This window comes from Amblyraja radiata, chromosome 6 (assembly GCF_010909765.2).
Source record: "Amblyraja radiata isolate CabotCenter1 chromosome 6, sAmbRad1.1.pri, whole genome shotgun sequence".
NCBI lineage: Eukaryota > Metazoa > Chordata > Chondrichthyes > Rajiformes > Rajidae > Amblyraja > Amblyraja radiata.
In genome coordinates, this window is record NC_045961.1 from 50431414 (window position 1) to 50451456 (window position 20043).

At 45.5% G+C, this 20043-nt stretch overlaps 1 protein-coding gene across 1 annotated transcript in view; it reads right to left on the reverse strand.

Moving 5' to 3' along the window:
• sacs (sacsin molecular chaperone) overlaps positions 1-20043 on the reverse strand; it is a 77211-nt gene that overhangs the window by 37904 nt on the left and 19264 nt on the right. The window contains 5 exon segments of the mRNA XM_033022756.1: positions 1186-1332; positions 3827-3938; positions 9454-9539; positions 10411-10501; positions 17962-18112. Coding sequence (XP_032878647.1) covers positions 1186-1332; positions 3827-3938; positions 9454-9539; positions 10411-10501; positions 17962-18112 — 587 coding nt within the window.

Here is a 20043-nt window from a genome sequence, read left to right on the forward strand (position 1 = left end):
AAACCAGGGATCGATCTTGCCTACAGGTGCTGTCTGTATGGAGCTCTCCCCATAACCATGTGGGTTTTCTCAGGGTGCTCCGGTTTCTTTCCCACACTCTAAAGATGTACAGGTTTGTAGGTTTATTGGATTCGGTAAAATTGTAAATTGTCTCTAGTGCATAGGATAGTGCTAGTGTATGGGGTGATCGCTGATCAGGCTCAGGCTCGGACTAGGTGGGCAGAAGGGCCTGTTTGCACACTGTATCTCTAAAGTCTAATGACAGCAAAGTCTTGATTACTCCATTGTGCGCTACGATCCAGCTGGAAATGCCCTATATGGCAGATCCTACCTCTGGGCATTGCATGAACTGGTTATTAAGCTTAGATTGGACTGTAATTTTAACTGCAGAAACAGGGATATCATTTCAGATCAAGTGAATCCCACTACCATTACAGGACATGGATAACGTTCTGATCGCATTCAATTCAATTCAATTCAAATCTTGAATTTTTGGATTCGAGATTTACTTTTGAAAACAGGAAGAAAGTTTGAGAGTTTGATTCATTGCAAGACACAGCATGGAAACAGGCCCTTCAGCCCACACCAACCATCAGTCACCTGTTCATACTATTTCCATGTTATCTCATCTTTTTTTCAGAGATGCTTTCTGGCCCATTGAGTTACACCAGCACTTTGGGGGGTTTTTTAAACCAACATTTTCAGTTCCTTGCTTCTCTAGGTTATTTGGTCATTGTGTGGTGCACAACAACAACATGACAACCAAGATGCCCAATCTAAGCAAATCCAATTTGACCTCGTTTGGCCCATATCCCTCTAAACCTTTCCTATCCATGTAGCTGTCCAAATGGCTTTGAAATGCTATAATAGTACCTCCTCTGGCAGTTGGTTTCATCTACCCACCTACCCACCTACTGAGGGAAAAAGTAGCCCTTCAGGTTCCTATGAAATCTTTCCCCTCTCAATTTAAATATATCCCCTTGTTTTTGGTTCCCTCACTCTGGGCATGAGGTAAAGGTGAATCAGACAGTACATTGGTTTATGGAAGTGTGACAAAGGCAGCCTAATGCATACAAGTTCCTTGTAAAAGGAAAATCCCTGTAAAAATCCTATTTATTAACTTTACATCAAGAATCAGGAAACTAGATTAACGCCAAAAGATAGGTAAATGCACAGTCCACTTACCCGTTACGTGATAGACAGAATTGAATCCAATTCCAAAGCGTCCGACTTTTAAAGGATCATCTCTTTTCCTGCTTCTTGCTATCTCCTGAATTCCATGCCAATCCTCGGAAGTGAATACTGCATTATTGTATGAGTATAAAGCTGATCCTGAAGAAACAATGAATATTTTAATTTATAGAAATTCACCGAGGCACTCAAAAATAAAATTGTAGATTCTCTGTGAAACTTATAGCAAAAAGGAATGTTTCATATGTACTTCTACCAACTTTAGACACAGTGTTATAGTCATAGAGTGTTACAGTGTGGAAACAGGCCATTCGGCCCAACTTGCCCACACGGATCAAATGTCCCAACTACACTAGTCCAACCTCCCTGCATTTGGCCCATATCTCCCTTCACCTGTCCTATCCATGTAACCTGTATAATTGTTTCTTAAATGTTGCGATAGTCCCTGCCACAATTATCTCCTCTGGCAGCTCATTCCATACACCCACCACCCTTTGTGTAAAAAGGTTTAACCCTCAGATTACTATTAAATCTTTCCCTCCTCATCTTAAACCTATGCCCTCTGGTTCTCTATCCTCTGGGCAAGAGACACTGTACGTCTACCCGATCTATGATTTTATACACCTCTGTAAGAACACTCCTCATCCTCCTACGCTCCACAGAATAGAGTCCCAGCCTGCTAGACTCCCTATAGCTCAGGCACTCGAGTCCTGGCAACATCCTTGTAAATTCTCTCTGCAACCTTTCCAACTTAACAACATCTTTCCTATAACATGGCGCCCGGAGTAACGGAGTGCTGGAGTAACTCAGCAGGTCAAGCAGCATCTCTGGGGAAAATAGGGTGATGTTTCGGATCAGGATCCTTCTTCAGCTGTCCTCACAGCTACACTTCTCCATGCTAAACTTCTGCTTCTCCTCTGTATATTTTCTCTTACATCCTGATAATGGGATGACCAGAAATGTACTCACGATCGAGCTGGATCCTGGTTTATAAGACTACGGCATCAGCCCGCAATATCTGTTGTAGCGTCTCCAGCCAATTTCCAATGATAATTATTGATGATTAAGAATTAAACTCTGCTGAAAACAGATTTTCTAACTGACATAACATTGATTTTGAGCCCATTTTCCACTATCTCCTACCATTTATAAAAGCCGGGATACACTGCAGAAACCCTAAATTCTGAACTAATGCAATCACTTCTGCTGTGGCCCATCAGTCTGAAGATGGATCCTGACTCGAATGTGGATGTGCTGAGGACGTTTCCATTAGTGGGAGAGTCTAGGCAGGCATAGCCTCAGAATAAAAGGGCGTACCTTTAGAAAGGATATGAGGAGGGTGGTGAATCTGTAGAATTCATTGCCACAGACAGCTGTTGAGGCCAAGTCATTGGTTATATTTAAGGTGCAGCTTGACAGTTTCTTGATTAGTACAGATGTCTTGGGTTATGGGGCGAAGGCAGGAGAATGAGGTTGAGAGGGAAAGATAGATCAGCCATGATTGAATGGCAGAGTAGACTTGGTGGACCAAATGGCCTAATTCTGCTCCTATGACTTATGAATTTATGAAACACCTATACTTTCCCTCCATGGTCGCTGCCTGATCCACTGAGTTCACGCCGCCTCGGCCTCTTGATTTTTATACATCACAATTAGATTTTCCTTCTCCAAAGAAAGTAAGCCCAACTTAACCTATCTGGCTTTTTTGGGGTTTTTTTAATTTTATTTTTTTATAAAAAGAGTTTAGAGATACAGAGCAAAACGGGCCCTTCGGCTCACCGAGTCTGTGCTGACCAGCAATCTCCATACACAAGCACTATCCTACACACTAGGGCGAATTTTTAACGAAGCCAATTAATCCACAACCTGTACGTCTTTGAAGTGTGGGAGGAAACGGAGCACCTGGAGCAAACCAGGACAAGGGGTCACAGCTTAAGGATAATGGGGAAATCCTTTAAGACCGAGATGAGAAAAACATTTTTCACACAGAGAGTGGTGAATCTCTGGAACTCTCTGCCACAGAAGGTAGTTGAGGCCAGTTCATTGGCTATATTTAAGAGGGAGTTAGATGTGGCCCTTGTGGCTAAAGGGATCAGGGGGTATGGAGAGAAGGCAGGTACGGGATACTGAGTTGGATGATCAGCCATGATCATATTGAATGGCGGTACAGGCTCGAAGGGCCGAATGGCCTACTCCTGCACCTATTTTCTATGTATTTTCTATGTAAAACCGATATGGTCACAGGGAGAACATACAAACTCCGTACAGACAGCACCTGTATTCAGGAATGAACCAGTAAGGCAGCAACTCTACCGCTGTACCATTGTGCCGCCCATAAACCGCTGAGTTCACCCTGCCGAGGACTCTTGATTTTTATACATCACAATTGCATTTTCATTCATCAAAGATGTATTCCCAACCGAACCAACCTGTCGTCACAACTACATAGTGAACTATTTTATGGTGTATATTATGGTGTCCACTGAGTACTATATTTTGATATCTGTGGTGTTGCTGCAAGTAAGAATTTCATTGTTCCTTGTCGGAACACACGACAATAAAACACTCATGACTTGGCTCCAGCACTTTGTGTTTTGCACAGGGGTCGGCGTCTGCAGTTCCTTGAACGTCTTACCTTGATATTCCGTCAGACGATCAGACCACAGCGAGTTAGTTCCATATTCTGTCTCATCGTACAAGAACTTCACCTCAGTGGCTCCAGCATCTTCAGCATTTTGTATCAGTTCCTTAAAGCAAAGAACTTAACGTGACTGATTTTTTTTTTTTTTTAATAAATTATAAACAGCCTTCATGACTACCATAACCAATTAAATCATTCCAGGGATCCTCAAGAGAGCAGGAACCATCACAATATTTAAAAAACATTTGAACAGGTACATAGATAGGAAAGGTTTAGAGGGATATGGGCCAAACATAGGCAGGTGGGACTAGTGTGGATAGGGCATGCTGATCGGTGGGACAAATTAGGCCAAATGGCCAGTTTTCATGTTGTATGATTCAAAGAATTTACATTCTCAGTGTGCTTTCTTGAATCTAACCTCCTCCATTATATTTACTACCAACAACAACAACATTTTAAAGACAGGTACATGGATAGGAAAGATTTAGAGGGATATGGACTAAACATGGGTTTGTGGAACTATTGTAGAAGGGGCATTTTGGTTGGCATGGGCAAGTGGGGCCGAAGGGCTTGTTCCCGTGCTGTATGACTATGAACCTGTTGCACACCAGAGAAAAATGGTGGACACAAAGAGAATAGACAAATGGGCAGGTGACATAAGAAAACTCCATGCAAAAAAGACAAGCATTAGAATTTCAAGAAAAAGAGCATTAATAGAGTTATAGAGTCATACAGTGTGGAAACAGGCCCATCAACCAAACTCGCCCGCACCGACCAACATGTCCCATCTACACTAGTCCGGCCTGCCTATGTTTGGCCCATATCCCTCTAAACCTGTCCTATCCGTGTACCTGCCTAAATGTTTCTTTAATGTTGCTTTAATTGTACCTGCCTCAACTACCTCCTCAGGCAGCTCGTACCATACACCCACCACACTTCATTCAAAATAATAAAAGTGAAAAATGCTGATATTATTCAAACTTAAACTCAGAAGTAATTATTCCATGGTGATATGCTCGGCACATCATATTTTTCAATTTTCGAATTTTCTTCCACTGGGAAGAGTTTGAGAGAGATTTCACTACATGTTGGATCACGTGGAACTGACATTTGTGAGAGTTTTCCAGTGGAGTCTGCCCCTGAGAATCCATCTCAGGTAGGATACCTTGTGAAATATAGTTATTGGAATCATCAATTCTTCCCCATGCCCCCTCCCATCCACCCCTCCACCATCTGGTCATGAACTCCCTTTCCTGAACTATTATCCCTGCCTGATATCCACACTTCCTTCATCCCTGCCAACAGATCAACCCAACTCACCAGGAGTAGAGCCAAACTGCTCAGAATCAGACCCTTTAGCCCAAAACGTCCATGCCAACCAAGATGCCTCATCTGAGTTCCAGCATCATCAAGGACCAGTCTCACCACGGTCACTCCCTCTTCTCCCTTCTGGCAAGTAGCACAGACGTTTGAAAACACACACCTCCAGATTTAGGGACAATTTCTTCCCAATTAGTATCAGGCAACTGAACCATCCTATCACCACCTAGGTAGTCTGAAGTAGACTAGGTAGTCTGAAGAAGGGTCTCGACCTGAAACGTCACCCATTCCTTCTCTCCAGAGATGCTACCTCATCCACTGAGTTACTCCAGCATTTTGTGTCTACCTTTGATTTAAACCAGCATCTGAAGTTCTTTCTTACACATACTATCACCACCTAGAGTGTGTTCTGACCTATTATCTACCTCATTGTACCCACTTGTACTATTTCTAATTGGCCTTTCTGGACTTTATCTTGCAGAAAACGTTATGCCTTTTATCTTGTATCTGTACACTGTGGATGGCCTGATTGCAATCATGTATAGTCCTTTTGCTGACTGGATAGCACACAACAAAAAGCTTTCACTGTACCTCAGTACATGTGACAATAACAAAGTAAACCATTTGCCCACATTTGGTCCCATTCCCTCCAAATCTCTTATTGATGTATCTATCCATGTGTCTTTTAAATATTGTTACAGTACCTGCCTCAACTACCTACTCTGGCAGCTTGTTCCATATACCCACAATGCACCATGTGAAAAATTTGCCCCTCCGGTTCCTATTAAATCTTGCCCCTCTCATCTTAAACCTATGCCCTCTGGTTTTTGATTCCCCTACCCTGGGTGATAGACTCTTTGCATTCAACCTATCTATTCTTCTCAAGAATTTGTACATTCTCTCTATCTATTCCCCTCATGAATTTATACACTTCAACACTGTTGATTGGAGACCGTCAGCCCAACCCTCACATTCAACACAACAGCTGGCCCTTCCCTTAACATTCCCTGGCAGTCAAAATTCCAGACAATAATTCAAATGAGTACTTAGAAATGTCTCCCGTATTAAATTAAGCCAAAGCTCTCTCTGAATGTGTTCGTTCATAATTGGTGATTTCAACCCTAATTATTGCAAGTGGGGATTCTAAAAATACATTCATTCTTAAGACACAGCATTGCTGGAAAATCCAACGTTTATTGTTACTCTACTGAATTTAATGGCTTTAGTTTAGTTTATTATTGTCACGTGTACCGAGGTAGCGTGCTATCCAGTTAGCGAAAGATTCTGCATTATTACAATCAATCCGTCCACAGTGTACAGGTACAGGATAAAGGGAATAACGTCTAGTGCAAGATAATGTCCAGTGATGTCCGATTCAAGACAATCCGAGGATCTCTAAGGAGGTAGATGGTAGCTCAGGACCCCACTCTAACTGGTGTGGGGACTATTCAGTTGGGAAGAAACTGTTCCTTTATCTGGAGGTAGACACAAAATGCTGGAGTAACTCAGCGGGACAGGCAGTATCTCTGGAGAGAAGGAATGGGTGATGTTTCGTGTTGAGGCCCTTCTTCAGACTTTATCTGGAGGAATGTGTTTTCAAACTTCTGTACCTCTTTCGAGATGGATGAGGGGAGAAGAGAGAGTAACCGGGTAAGATTGGTCCTTGATAATGCTGGTGGCCTTGCTGAGAAGGAATGAGGTGTAGATGGAGTCACTGGAAGGGAGATTGGTTTGTGTGATGCTGTGGGCTACATCCACAATTCTGTGTAATTTTATTGTGGTCTTGACCGGTTTGTAAATCATGCTGTGATGCATCCCAATTAAAGGCTTTCTACGGCGCATCTGCAAATGCTGGTGAAGGTTGTTGGGGACATGCTGAACTTCTTAAGCTTTATTTAAGTGAGCAGCAAAATACAGGACTGGGTCAGATAGGTTTTACAATGCCCCCGTATTCTCATAGCACCCATTACGTTGTCTGCGGAGGGCGCTCAGCATCGCCAAGGACTGCTCTCACCCCAACCATGGACTGTTTACCCTCCTACCATCCGGGAGGCGCTACAGGTCTCTCCGTTGCCAAACCAGCAGGTCCAGGAACAGCTTCTTCCCGGCGGCTGTCACTCTACTCAACAACGTACCTCGGTGACTGCCAATCACCCCCTCACCCCCCGGACACTTATTATCACTTATTATTATTTATTTAAATCATTTGCTATGTCGCTCTTCCAGGGAGATGCTAAATGCATTTCGTTGTCTCTGTACTGTACACTGACAATGACAATTAAAATTGAATCTGAATCTGAAAAGCTCTCCACTGTAAATCTGGTAATGAATAAAAGAAGAGTTTTTGTTAAATTCCAGATTTATTTCATTATATTCCCCAGCTGTTACTGTTAGCTGTTTTGTGATCCAGCGACTGCAGATTAGTTGATCTATGTGTAGTATGCCAGTAATTTGACCACAGAATGTTAATTAACCTACTAAAGCCACTTCAGCAGGCTTTGATATTTTCAGAGCTTCATTCACAGCTCTGTAACAAGTTGAAGATGTTAGGGCAGCACAATGGCGCGGCAACAGAGTTGCTGCCTTACAGCGCCAGAGACCCAGGTTTGATCCTCTCTACAGGTGCTGTCTGTACAGTTTGTATGTTATCCCCGTGAACGCGTGGGTTTTCTCCGTGTGCTCCGGTTTTCTCCCACACTCCAATGATGTGCAGGTTTGTAGGTTAATTCGCTTCTGTAAATTGTCTGGAGTGTGTAGGATAGAACAAGTGTACGGGTGATTGTTGGTCAGCACAGACTTGGTGGGCCGATTAGCCCGTTTCCACGCTGTATCTCTAAACTAAACTCTAATGTCAGTTCAAGATGTCCAATGTGTTCAATATAAAAGTGTTTCCTCCCACACTCCAAAGTCATACAGGTTTGTAGGTTAATTGGCTTGGCATAAATATAAATTGTCCCTAGTGTGTGTGGGATGCTGTTAGTGTGCGGGGACCACTGGTCGGTGCAGACTCGGTGGGCCGAAGGGCCTGTATCTACACTGTATCTCTCAACTAAACTAAAATAAATCAAACGAGAGGTTAATTAAACTACTCACTCCTCCTTAATTAGCTGAAAGAAATGGCTCCCATATCATACAGTATAGAACTTAGAAAAATACAGCACAGGAACAGGTTCTTCAGCCCACAATATTTGTGCCGAACCTGATGCTAAGACCAACTCTTATCTGCCTGTACATAATCCATTCCCTACCCAAAAGCCCCATACCACTGTTAAACTGATCTCATCTGCCTACACATGATAGTACCCTATCTAAAAGCCTCCAGCACCACTATTGTATCTGCCTCCACCACCAACCCTAGCAGCTCATACCAGGCACCCATCATCCTCTGTATATTAAAAAACAAACTTGCCCCGCACATCTCAGTTAAACTTTCCCCCTCTCACCTTAAAGCTGTACCCTCTCGTCCTGGATGATTCCACTCTGGCAAAAATCAAGTTCATATGTTCAGCCCGTCAAGTCTCTCCAACATTCAATCATGGCTGGTCTATCTTTCCCTCTCATTCCCATTCTCCCGCCTTCTCCTCGTAACCCCCAGGTACCCATACTAATCAAGATAAACTTGCTGAATGCTCGTTCATAGCTAGTGAGTTTATCCTCGATTATTAAAACTGTTCCTTACTCAATGCCATTTACCCCATCTTTCCAATAATCGTTACACGAGTTGTTGCTGAGGATTTGGTCCTAAAGAACATCTTATCTTATTTCACTTTCACAAACCACTGCAACTCCTGGAATTATAGGATCCCAGTGATCGCCTCCGAAATAAATGACCATTCTCATTAAATTACCAACTTTGAGATCTCTGTATGACGCACTGTTTTCAATGAATACTTTGTGTAAGCAGTCCAAGCTGGGAAAAAGGAGATGTGTGTGTTACAGGATATAACTCAGGGTGGCACACAGTGGTGCAACTGGTAGAGCGGCTGTGTCACAGCAACAGAAGCCTGGGTTCGATCCCAACCTCGTGAGCCATCTGTGTGGAGTTTGCACGCTCTCACTGTGACCGAGTGGATTTCCTCTGGGTGCTCCGGTTTCCTCCCACAAACCAAAGACATGCTGGTTTGTAGGTTAATTGGAGCTTATAAATTGTTCCTCGTGTGCAGGGAGTGGATGAGAAAGTGCGATAACGTAGAACTAATGAGAACAGGTGATCGATGGTCAGTATGGACTCGGTGGGCCGAAGGGCCTGTTTGCTTGCTGTATCTCTAAAAAAAACCCTCTACAGGTAGAACGAGTCTCACCTTAAGAATCTGCCCTCCTTCGGGATATCGTCTCAGAATATCCTTGAGGAAATCTACAAGCGGAGGTGTTGTCTGTCCAAACCTGCCTGTTGGAAAAAAACAACAACAAATAGTATTCATCATTTGAGTAACATAACCAGCTTTTGTTAAACCGGGATCCACACAGTTCAAGAGTATTGATTTACCTTGAAAGAACATTTACGACTACATTCTCCTGACTAGATATACATGGATAAGAAGGGGTAAAGAAAAAAACAATAATGGCACACAGCCGATAGAGCTGCTGCATCACATCGTCAGAGACGCAGGTTCATTCCTGACCTCGGATGCTGTTTGTGTGGACTTTGCATGTTCTCCCTGCAATTGCATGGATTTCCTCCAGCATCCTAAAGACATGCAGGTTTGTAGGTTAATTGGCCCACTGTAAATCGCCCCTAGTGTGTAGGGAGCGGGCCAGAAAATGAGATAACATAGAACTAGCACAGAAACAAGGAACTGCAGATACTGGTTTACAAAACAGACACAAAGTGCTGGAGTGCTGGAGTAACGCAGCAGGTCAGATGGCATCTCTGGAGAACATGGATAGGTGATGTTTCGGGTCAGGGCCCTTCTTCATAAGGGTATGAACTGGTGATCGATGGTCGGCATGGACTCGGTTGGCCAACGGGCCGGGCCCTTTTCTGCTGCATCTCTAATCTAAAACTAAAATAGTTTAAAATGGCACATTTAAACTGATATAAAAAGATACTGTTAAAACCACCCAGACGTTTCAGGGCATTACCAAGAGGATTTATGAACATAATGCCTCTGTACTGTTATCCTTCCAGTGCACCCACGATCAATTCTAAATTGCCACAGATTATCAATTGCGAATTTATCAATTATTCTGTTAAAGATCTATATGCATTAAATGTGTCATCCTCTTATACAATGAATGACATTCTCCACAACAATTACCTCCTCCTTTCAGCCCTCTTCCTTGCAATTTCAAATTAATCTTGTGGGTCCCAGATTGTAACAAACTCCCAATCTGTGTTGAGTCTTCCAGCTAGAGGAGAGAACAAGATAACATTCCAGCACTCTAATTTTTGAATCAATATATTAAAATCATAATGACTGTACAGGCAAACTGTATCCTTGTGTAAACTGCAATAAACATACAAAAGATCAGAGGGTGGGTGAATCTGTGGAATTCATTGCCACAGGAGGCCATGGAGGCCAAGTCAATGGATATTTTTAAGGCAGAGATGGACAGATTCTTGATTAGTAAGGATGTCGAGGGTTATGGGGCGAAGGCCCAGATATTTAATAAAGATTGTAGACTAAAGGAACTACAGATGTTGGAATCTTGTATTTCTTTAGTCATTGGTTGGTGAATCTGTGGAATTCATTGCCACAGAAGGTTGTGCAGGCCAAATCAATGGGTATTTTTGAGGCGCAGATTGATAGATTCTTGATCACTATGGATGTCACAGGTTATGGGGAGAAGGCAGGAGAGTGGGGTTGAGAGGGAAAGATAGATCAGCCATGATTGAATGGCAGAGTTGACATGATGGTCTGAAAGGGCTAATTCTGCTCCAAGAATGTATTTTACATATGATACATAAAACAGATGCAGCATTCTATAATCCAATTTAAATAGAGGCCATTATATCAGGATATATTCATACATCAGTCTAGATTTCCTGCAAAATAATTGCAGAATTAATATGACTTTAATTTCACAAATGTGGCTAAAATAACAATTACTTTGCAGTATTTGAAAGTTAATCCATTTCCATGCATAATGAATAACAATCAAAATTCCACAGAGGAATGGAGCTCAAGCGATGAAGTTTAAAGAGAACGGTTTGATAGGAAGAGCAGGAGGAACACAGCAAATCGAGCAGCATCCATGGAGGGGGGGGGAGGGGGGGGGGGGGGGGGGAGGAAGGGAAAGGAATTGTCAATGGTTTGTTCAAAAACATGTATCAAGGCTCATGATGCAGGGTTTCAACCCAAAACGTCGACAATGTCTTTGACCCAACAGATACTGCTGGGCCTACTGAGTCTCTCCAGATTGCAGCATCTACAGTCTCTTGTGTCTCCTTGATAGGGAGAGGATAAGTGACAGAAATGGACAATGAAATGGGACTTGAGATCACTACTCGCACCAGAGATTTGAACTAATCCGAAGAATGGCAAATGGACACAAAGAGCTCAAGCAACCCAGCTGTTCAGGCAGCATCTTTAGAGAAAAAGGATGGGTGATGTTTTGGGTCGGGATCCTTTAATTTAGTTTAGTTTAGAGATACAGTGCAGATACAGAGCTGGTCAGGGAGGCAGAGGAACAACTTAGGGACTGCTTGGAGTCAGTAGACTGGGCAATATTCAAGGACTCGGCAACGGACCTGAATTAATACGCTACAGTCGTTACAGACTTCATAAGGAAATGCGTGGAAGACTGTGTTCATACAAAAACCATCCGAGTGTTTCCTAACCAGAAGCCTTGGATGAACCAGGATATCCACATTCTTCTGAGGACCAGATCCCGGGCATTCAGGTCTGGTGACGCAGAGGTCTGTAAGAAGTCCAGTTACGACCTTGACAGGGCCATCAAAAAGATCAAAAGGGACATTCGCTCTAAGCTGGAGGATGAGACGGATGTTCTGCAACTGTGGCAGGGCTTGAATGCCATCACATCCTACAAAGCGAAATCAGGAGGCAGCTCAAGCGACAGCGAAGCATCACGCCCTGATGAGCTCAATGCGTTCTACGCACGCTTTGATAGGGAAAACACTGATGTGCCTTCCGAAGCCCCCATATACCCTGTTGGTATTAAAGTCACAGCCACAGAGGCTGATGTTAGAAGATCCTTCAGGGGGGTGACCCTCAGAAAACGTCTGAACCTGATGGTATACCCGGTCGAGTTCTCAAAACCTATGCAGACTAACAGGCTGGAGTCTTTGCGGACATTTTCAACCTCACACTACTGAGGTCTGAGGTTCCCACCTGCTTTAAGAGGGCATCAATAATACCGGTGCTCAAGAAGAGTAAGATGACGTGCTTCAATGGCTATCAATCAGTGGCACTAACGTCTGTGGTGATGAAGTGCTTTGAGAGGTTGGTTATGGTGCATATCAACTCCTACCTCAACAAGAAACATAGAAACATAGAAAATAGGTGCAGGAGGAGGCCATTAGGCCCTTCGAGCCAGCACCGCCATTAATTGCGATCATGGCTGATCGTCCCCTATCAATAACCCGTGCCTGCCTTCTCCCCATATCCCTCAACTCCACTAGCCCCTAGAGCCCTATCTAACTCTCTCTTAAATCCATCCAGTGACTTGCCTCCACTGCCCTCTGTGGCAGGGAATTCCATAAATTCACAACTGTGAGTGAAAACGTTTTTTCTCACCTCAGTCTTAAATGACCTACCCTTTATTCTAAGACTGTGTCCCCTGGTTCTGTACTCGCCCAACATTGGGAACATTTTTCTTGCATCCAGCTTGTCCAGTCCTTTTATAATTTTATATGTTTTTATAAGATCCCCCTCATCCTTCTAAACTCCAGTGAATACAAGCCTAGTCTTTTCAATCTTTCCTCATATGACAGTCCCGCCATCCCAGGGATCAATCTCGTGAACCTACGCTACACTGCCTCAATCACAAGGATGTCCTTCCTCAAATTAGGAGACCAAAACCGTACACAATACTCCAGATGTGGTCTCACCAGAGCCCTAAACAACTGCAGAAGAACCTCTTTACTCCTATACTGAAATCCTCGTTATAAAGGCCAACATTCCATTAGCTTTCTTCACTGCCTGCTGTACCTGCATGCCAACTTTCAGTGACCAGTGTACAAGGACACCCAGGTCTCGCTGCACCTCCCCCTTACCTAACCTAACCCCATTGATATAATAATCTGCCCCCTTGTTTTTGCCACCAAAGTGGATAACCTCACATTTATCTATATTATACTGCATCTGCCATGCATCTGCCCACTCACTCAACCTGTCCAGGTCACCCTGCAACCTCCTAACATCCTCTTCACAGTTCACACTGCCACCCAGCTTTGTGTCATCCGCAAACTTGCTAGTGTTGCTCCTAATTCCCTCTTCCAAATCATTAATATATATGGTAAACAGCTGCGGCCCCAACACTGAGCCTTGCGGCACTCCACTCGCCACTGCCTGCCATTCTGAAAAGGACCCGTTCACTCCTACTCTTTGCTTCCGGTCTGCCAACCAATTTTCTATCCATGTCAACACCCTACCCCCAATACCATGTGCTCTAATTTTAGTCACCAGTCTCCCGTGCGGGACCTTATCAAAGGCTTTCTGAAAGTCTAGATACACTACATCCACTGGCACCCCTTCATCCATTTTACTTGTCACATCGTCAAAAAATTCCAGAAGATTAGTGAAGCATGATTTCCCTTTCATAAATCCATGTTGACTTGGACTAATCCTTTTACTGCTATCCAAATGCCCATTATTACCTCTTTAATAATTGACTCCAGCATCTTTCCCACCACCGAAGTCAGGCTAACTGGTCTGTAATTCCCTGTTTTCTCTCTCGCTCCTTTCTTGAAAAGTGGGATAACATTAGCTATCCTCCAATACACAGGAACTGATCCTGAATCTATTGAACATTGGAAAATGATCACCAATGCGTCCACTATTTCTAGAGCCACCTCCCCGAGGACCCTAGGATGCAGACCATCAGGTCCAGGGGATTTATCATCCTTCAGTCCCATTAGACTACCCAATACTATTTCTCGCCTAATGAAAATCTCTTTCAGTTCCTCTACCCCCTTAGATCCTCTGTCCTCCAGTACATCTGGGAGATTGTTTTTGTCTTCCTTAGTGAAGACGGATCCGAAGTACCTATTCAACCCTTCTGTCATTTCCTTGTTGCCCATAATAATTTCACCCGTGTCTGCCTTCAAGGGACCCACATTTGACTTTGCTACTCTTTTTTCCCTTAACATATCTAAAGAAGCTTTTACTGTCCTTCTTTATATTCCTGACCAGCTTCCCTTCGTACTTCATCTTTTCAGCCCGTATTGCCAGTTTAGTTTCCTTCTGTTGTCCTATGAAAGTTTCCCAATTCTCTGTCTTCCGGCTACTCTTTGCTGTGTTATACATCTTTTCTTTTAGTTTTATTCTATCCCTATTTTCTCTTGTCAGCCACAGTTGCCTCCTACTCCCCTTAGAATCTTTCTTCCTTTTTGGAATTAAATGATCCTGCATATTCCGGATTATGCCCAGAAGTTCCTGCCATTGCTGTTCCACCGTCATTCCTGCTAGGATCCCTTTCCAGTCTACCTTTGCCAGCTCCTCTCTCATGCCTTCATAGTCCCCTTTGTTCAACTGCATCACTGCCACTTCCGATTTAACCTTCTCCTTCTCAAATTGCAGATTAAAACTAATCATATTATGATCACTACCTCCAAACGGTTCCTTTACCTTGAGTTCTCTTATCATATCTGGTTCATTTGACAACACTAAATCCAGAATTGCCTTTTTTCTGGTCGGCTCCATTACAAGCTGCTCTAAGAATCCATCTCGGAGGCATTCTACAAACTCTCTTTCTTGGGGTCCTGAACCAACCTGATTTTCCCAGTCTACCTGCATATTGAAATCCCCCATCACCACAGTGGCATTACCTTTGTTACATGCCAGTTTTAACTCCTGCTGCAACTTACACCCTACATCCGGCCTACTATTTTGGGGGTCTGTAGATAACACCAATTAGTTTCTTAGTGCCTTTACAATTCCTCAACTCAATCCACCGTGACTCTACCTCGTCAGTCCCTATGTCTTCCCTCGCAAGAGACTGAATTCCATCCCTCACCAGCAGAGCTACCCCCCCTCCTCTGCCTACCTGCCTGTCCTTTCTCTATAACCCTGAATATTAAGTTCCCAGGCCCGATCCTCCTGCAGCCACGTCTCAGTAATCCCCACAATGTCATATCTACCAACCTCTAACTGAGCCTCAAGCTCATCTACTTTACTTCTTATACTTCGTGCATTCATATAAAATACTTTTAATTCCTTATGATTCTCACCTTTCACATCGATCCCTATTACACTTGGCCATACCCTCCTATCCCTTTGTGAGCTTCCTTTCCCGTTATTCTGGGGGTCATTAACCATCCCTTTACTCTCTTTCCCTTTAACTCCGTCCTCGACTATCCCATTTGACACCCCCCCCCCCCCCCCCCACCTTATTCAGTTTAAAACCACCCGTGTAGCAGTGGCAAACCTGCCTGCCAGAATGCTGGTCCCCCACCTGTTAAGAAGCAATCCGTCCCTTTTGTACAGTTCCCCCTTACTCCAAAACAGATCCCATTGATCTAAGAATCTAAATCCCTGCCCCCTGCACCAGTTCCGCAGCCACACATTCAGGTCCCGTATCCCCCTGTTCCTGCTTGACCCACTGCAGTTCACCTTCTGCCACAACAGATCAACGGAGGATGCGATCTCACTGGCTCTCCACTCTGCACTGGACCAATTGGACAATAAAAAAAACTTATGTCAGGCTGTTGTTTATAGGCTGCAGCTCAGCGTTCAAGACCATCATCCCCTCCAAGCTGATTTACCAAGCTCACGGAACTAGGTCTCTGTGCATCCCTCTGCAATTGGATCCTCGACTTCCTCATCCACAGATCAGTCTGATCGAATTGACATAAACACTTCTTCCTCATTAACAATCAGTACAGGAGCACTTCAAGGCTGCGTGCTCAGCCCCCTACTCTACTCACTCTATACTCATGACTGTGTAGCCGGACACAGTGCGAACTCCATCTTCAAGTTCGCCGACGACACCACCGTTGTTGGACGAATTACAGATGGTGATTCGTATAGAATAGAAGTGGGATCGGCCGATTGACCAAATGGTGCCAGCACAACAACCTGGCTCTCAATATCAGTAAAACTAATGAACTTATTGTGGACTTTGGAAGAGGAAGGATGAGGATCACAATCCTGTGTATATCAACGATGGTGGAGAGAGTCAAAAACTTCAAATTCCTAAGCGTGTATATTTCTGAAGATCCTTCCTGGACCCAGCACACTGATGCAATTATGAAGAAAGCACATTAACGACTCTACTTCCTGAGAAGATTACGGAGATTTGGTATGTCAGAGAGGATTCTCTCGACCTTCTACAGGTGTACAGTAGAGAGCTGGTTGCATCAAGGCCTTGTTTGGCAACTTAAATGCCGGGGAGTGAAGACTGCAAAAAAGTTGTGAACACTGCCCAGTCCATCACCGGCTCTGACCTCCGCACCATCGAAGGGATTTACCAGAGTCGCTGCCTCAAAAAGGCAGCCAGCATCATCAGATACCCACACTATCCTGGCCACAAACTCATTTCACTACTGCCATCGGGAAGAAGGAACAGAAGCCTGAAAACTGTAACGTCTAGGTTCAGGAACAGCTTCTTCCCTACAGCCATCAGGCTATATTTAGTATAAACCAGCATCTGCAGTTTCTTGTTTCTACACCCGAGGATGGCAATTTGGTTTGTGCAAGTTGCAGGAATTTTTGATGAAATCCACCTTAATTTCCCACTATAATTGGACAATATTGTACACACTATAAAATAAATAGAAATATGAGAAATCTTGAAGATCCGAGTTCGATCCTGACTACGGGTGCTGTCTCTACGGAGTTTGTACGTTCTCCCCGTGACCGCGTGGTGTTTCTCCAGGTGCTCCAGTCGCCTCCCACACTCCAAAGATGTGCAGCCTTGTAGGTGATGGCTGCTTGGTGCACACTCAGTGGGCCGAAGGGCCTGTTTCCACACTGTATCTCTGAACTTTAACAAAGTATAAGTGTTGGCCAACTTCTCTAGTGAGATTATCAAATACTGAGAGAGATCTCAATTGTAAAAGCCCGAAGATATGAAGAGAAAAGTAGGAAGATTCTCCTCAGTTATAGCCATTTTGTAGGGAGGCAGCAGTGCACCAAAAAAGGGATGAAAGCACGTCAGCAAGCCAGTGATGAGTCAGATCACAAGCTTAATATTAACCCAGTGGAGTTGGAGAAAATGTCCACTTTCTGTTTAGTAATAAAAAGGTTAAGAAACAGCAAAGGTAAAGAGACCCTCAGACTGAATTAAGGCTGTGGTTGCAATGAGAGGTTGAAAAGGTGGGAGAAGTGGGGTGGTTAGAGTTAGCATTGCCAATCCAAGCCGTCCATTTCAGATTCTGTCAAATGTACTCTGGAGGTTTCACAGATAATTGAAAAAAAAAACCACAATCACGTTACTGCACCATTAACACACACACACGCCGAGGACTAAGGGGGGCCAGGCGTGGGGGGGCAGCAAGCACTAAGCGGGACCCCGGTATGGGGAACGAAGAAGGGATGGGTATTTTTTGTGAATTTGTCTGTGACCTTGTGGCAACTCTTTTGTGTACTTTGTATGTAAAAACAAAGCATTTCACTGTACCTAGGTACAAGTGACAATAAAGTATCATCTCACACATGCATACACACAGAGTTCAAAACCAAAGTTACCTCTTTCCCATTGTGCAGCAGCCTCTGTTCAGAAGCAGGGAAATCTGTTTCCACAAAGATTAACTCCTTGATCTCTTGAACAGATGCAAACGATGTAACCTCATACACTTTGTTCCCGATATATTCATGCTGAACAGTGACACTTGGCAACCTTTTAAAACAAAGCATTGTATTTTTGGTATCGGCAACAACAAAGTGGTAGTAGTAGTGGGGGGGGGGGGGATTAGTGGGGGGGTTGGGGGGAGAGGGGGGGTTAGTGGGGGTGGGGAGTGGGGGGGTTAATGGGGGGGGGGGGGGGGTGGGGGGGTGGGGGGGTGAGGTCGAGGAAACTGGCATTGCCACAGTTATATTTTTAAACCTAACCATGGTACAGGTCCACCACTGATTTTCCAGCAAAACTGGTGATCCGGACCATTAATCCAGACAAAATTCCCCCCCCCACAAATTCCTGAGACCACAACTGTTCACAACTGGTATCAATAATTTGATTGAGAGAACCAAATGAGTTAGATTAGCTTTGACCTGGTCAACTATTTAGACTCCGTCATACAGCATTGAAACAGGCCCTTCAGCCTACATAGCCCACGCGGACCAAGATGTCCCATCTATACACGTCCCACTGCCCACATTTGGCCCATATCCCTCTAAATCTTTCCTATCCTATAAATAGTTCCTCTGGACAGGGTAATGGATAGAAATGTTTGGAGGGATACGAGCCAAATGCAGGTAGGTGAGACTTGTGTAGATGTGGAAGTGGCGGCGCTGTTGAACGGCTGCGGCTCGCCTGCAGTCCGTCTGTCTTTACTTTTTGTTGTTTTTTTTGTCTTGTTTTAGTTAAATTTTGGTTATTAGGTTATGTTATGTGTGGGGGGGGGGGTGAAACATGTTTTTCTGTCTCTTCCTTCGGGGGAATGCGACTCTTTCTGTCATATCCCCCCTTCTCTGCCTCCGTCTGCGCTGAGGCCTAATGGCGGAGCTGGCGGTCTCCAACCTGCGACCGACCTCAAGGCTCCGGAAGCAGAGCCAGCCAGGACTTACCAACGTGAGGCTGGCCGTCTTCGGAGCTGCAGCGGCGTTCCGGCGTTCCAGTGGCAGCGGCACAACCCGGGGCTGAGCCGGTGCTCTGTGAGGGCAGCCCGGCGCGGGGCTGGGACGGTGATCCGGTGAGGGCAGCCCGGCGCGGGGCTGGGACGGTGCTCCGGTGAGGGCGGCCTGGCTCGGGGCTGGGACAGTGCTCTAGTGAGGGCGGCCTGGCCCGGGGCTGGGACGGTGCTCCGGTGAGGGCAGCCCGGCTCGGGGCTGGGATGGCGCTCCAATGAGGGCGGCCCGGCTCGGGGCTGGGATGGCGCTCCAGTGAGGGCGGCCCGGCTCGGGGCTGGGATGGCGCTCCGGTGAGGGTGGCCCGGCTCGGGGCTGGGATGGTGCTCCGGTGAGGGTGGCCCGGCTCGGGGCTGGGATGGCGCTCCAGTGAGGGCGGCCCGGCTCGGGGCTGGGATGGCGCTCCGGTGAGGGTGGCCCGGCTCGGGGCTGGGATGGCGCTCCGGTGAGGGCAGCCTGGCGTGGGGCTGAGACGGTGCTCCGGTGAGAGCGGCCCGGCACTGGGCTGAGACGGCACTCCGGTGGCAGCGGCACGACTCGGGGCTGAGAAGGTGCTCCGGTGGCTGAGGCAGCGTTCTGGCGTTCCAGCGGCGGCGACCTGAATCCGGGGCTCGGCCGCGGGCCAGTGGACGACATCGTTGGGAGCTCGCAGGTCACAAGCTGGTGCCTGTTTCCGGAGCTCCCGCGGCAACAGCTGCGTCCGCTGGACTGGAGGGCGGCAGCTTCGACCACCCCGGGCCGCGGAGCTTGAACCGGCCCGTTCGCGGAGCTCGGTTGAGCCGCGGGACTGACTACCATCGCCCGGTGGGGTAGCAACATATCGCCTCAGCGCAGAGGGAGAATGAGGAGGGAAGAGACAGTAACTTTAAGACTTTTGCCTCCATCACAGTGAGGAGGTGGCTGGTGAACTCACTGTGGTGGATGTTAATTTGTATTTATTGTGTGTTTTGTTTATTATTATATGTATGGCTGCAGGGAACGACA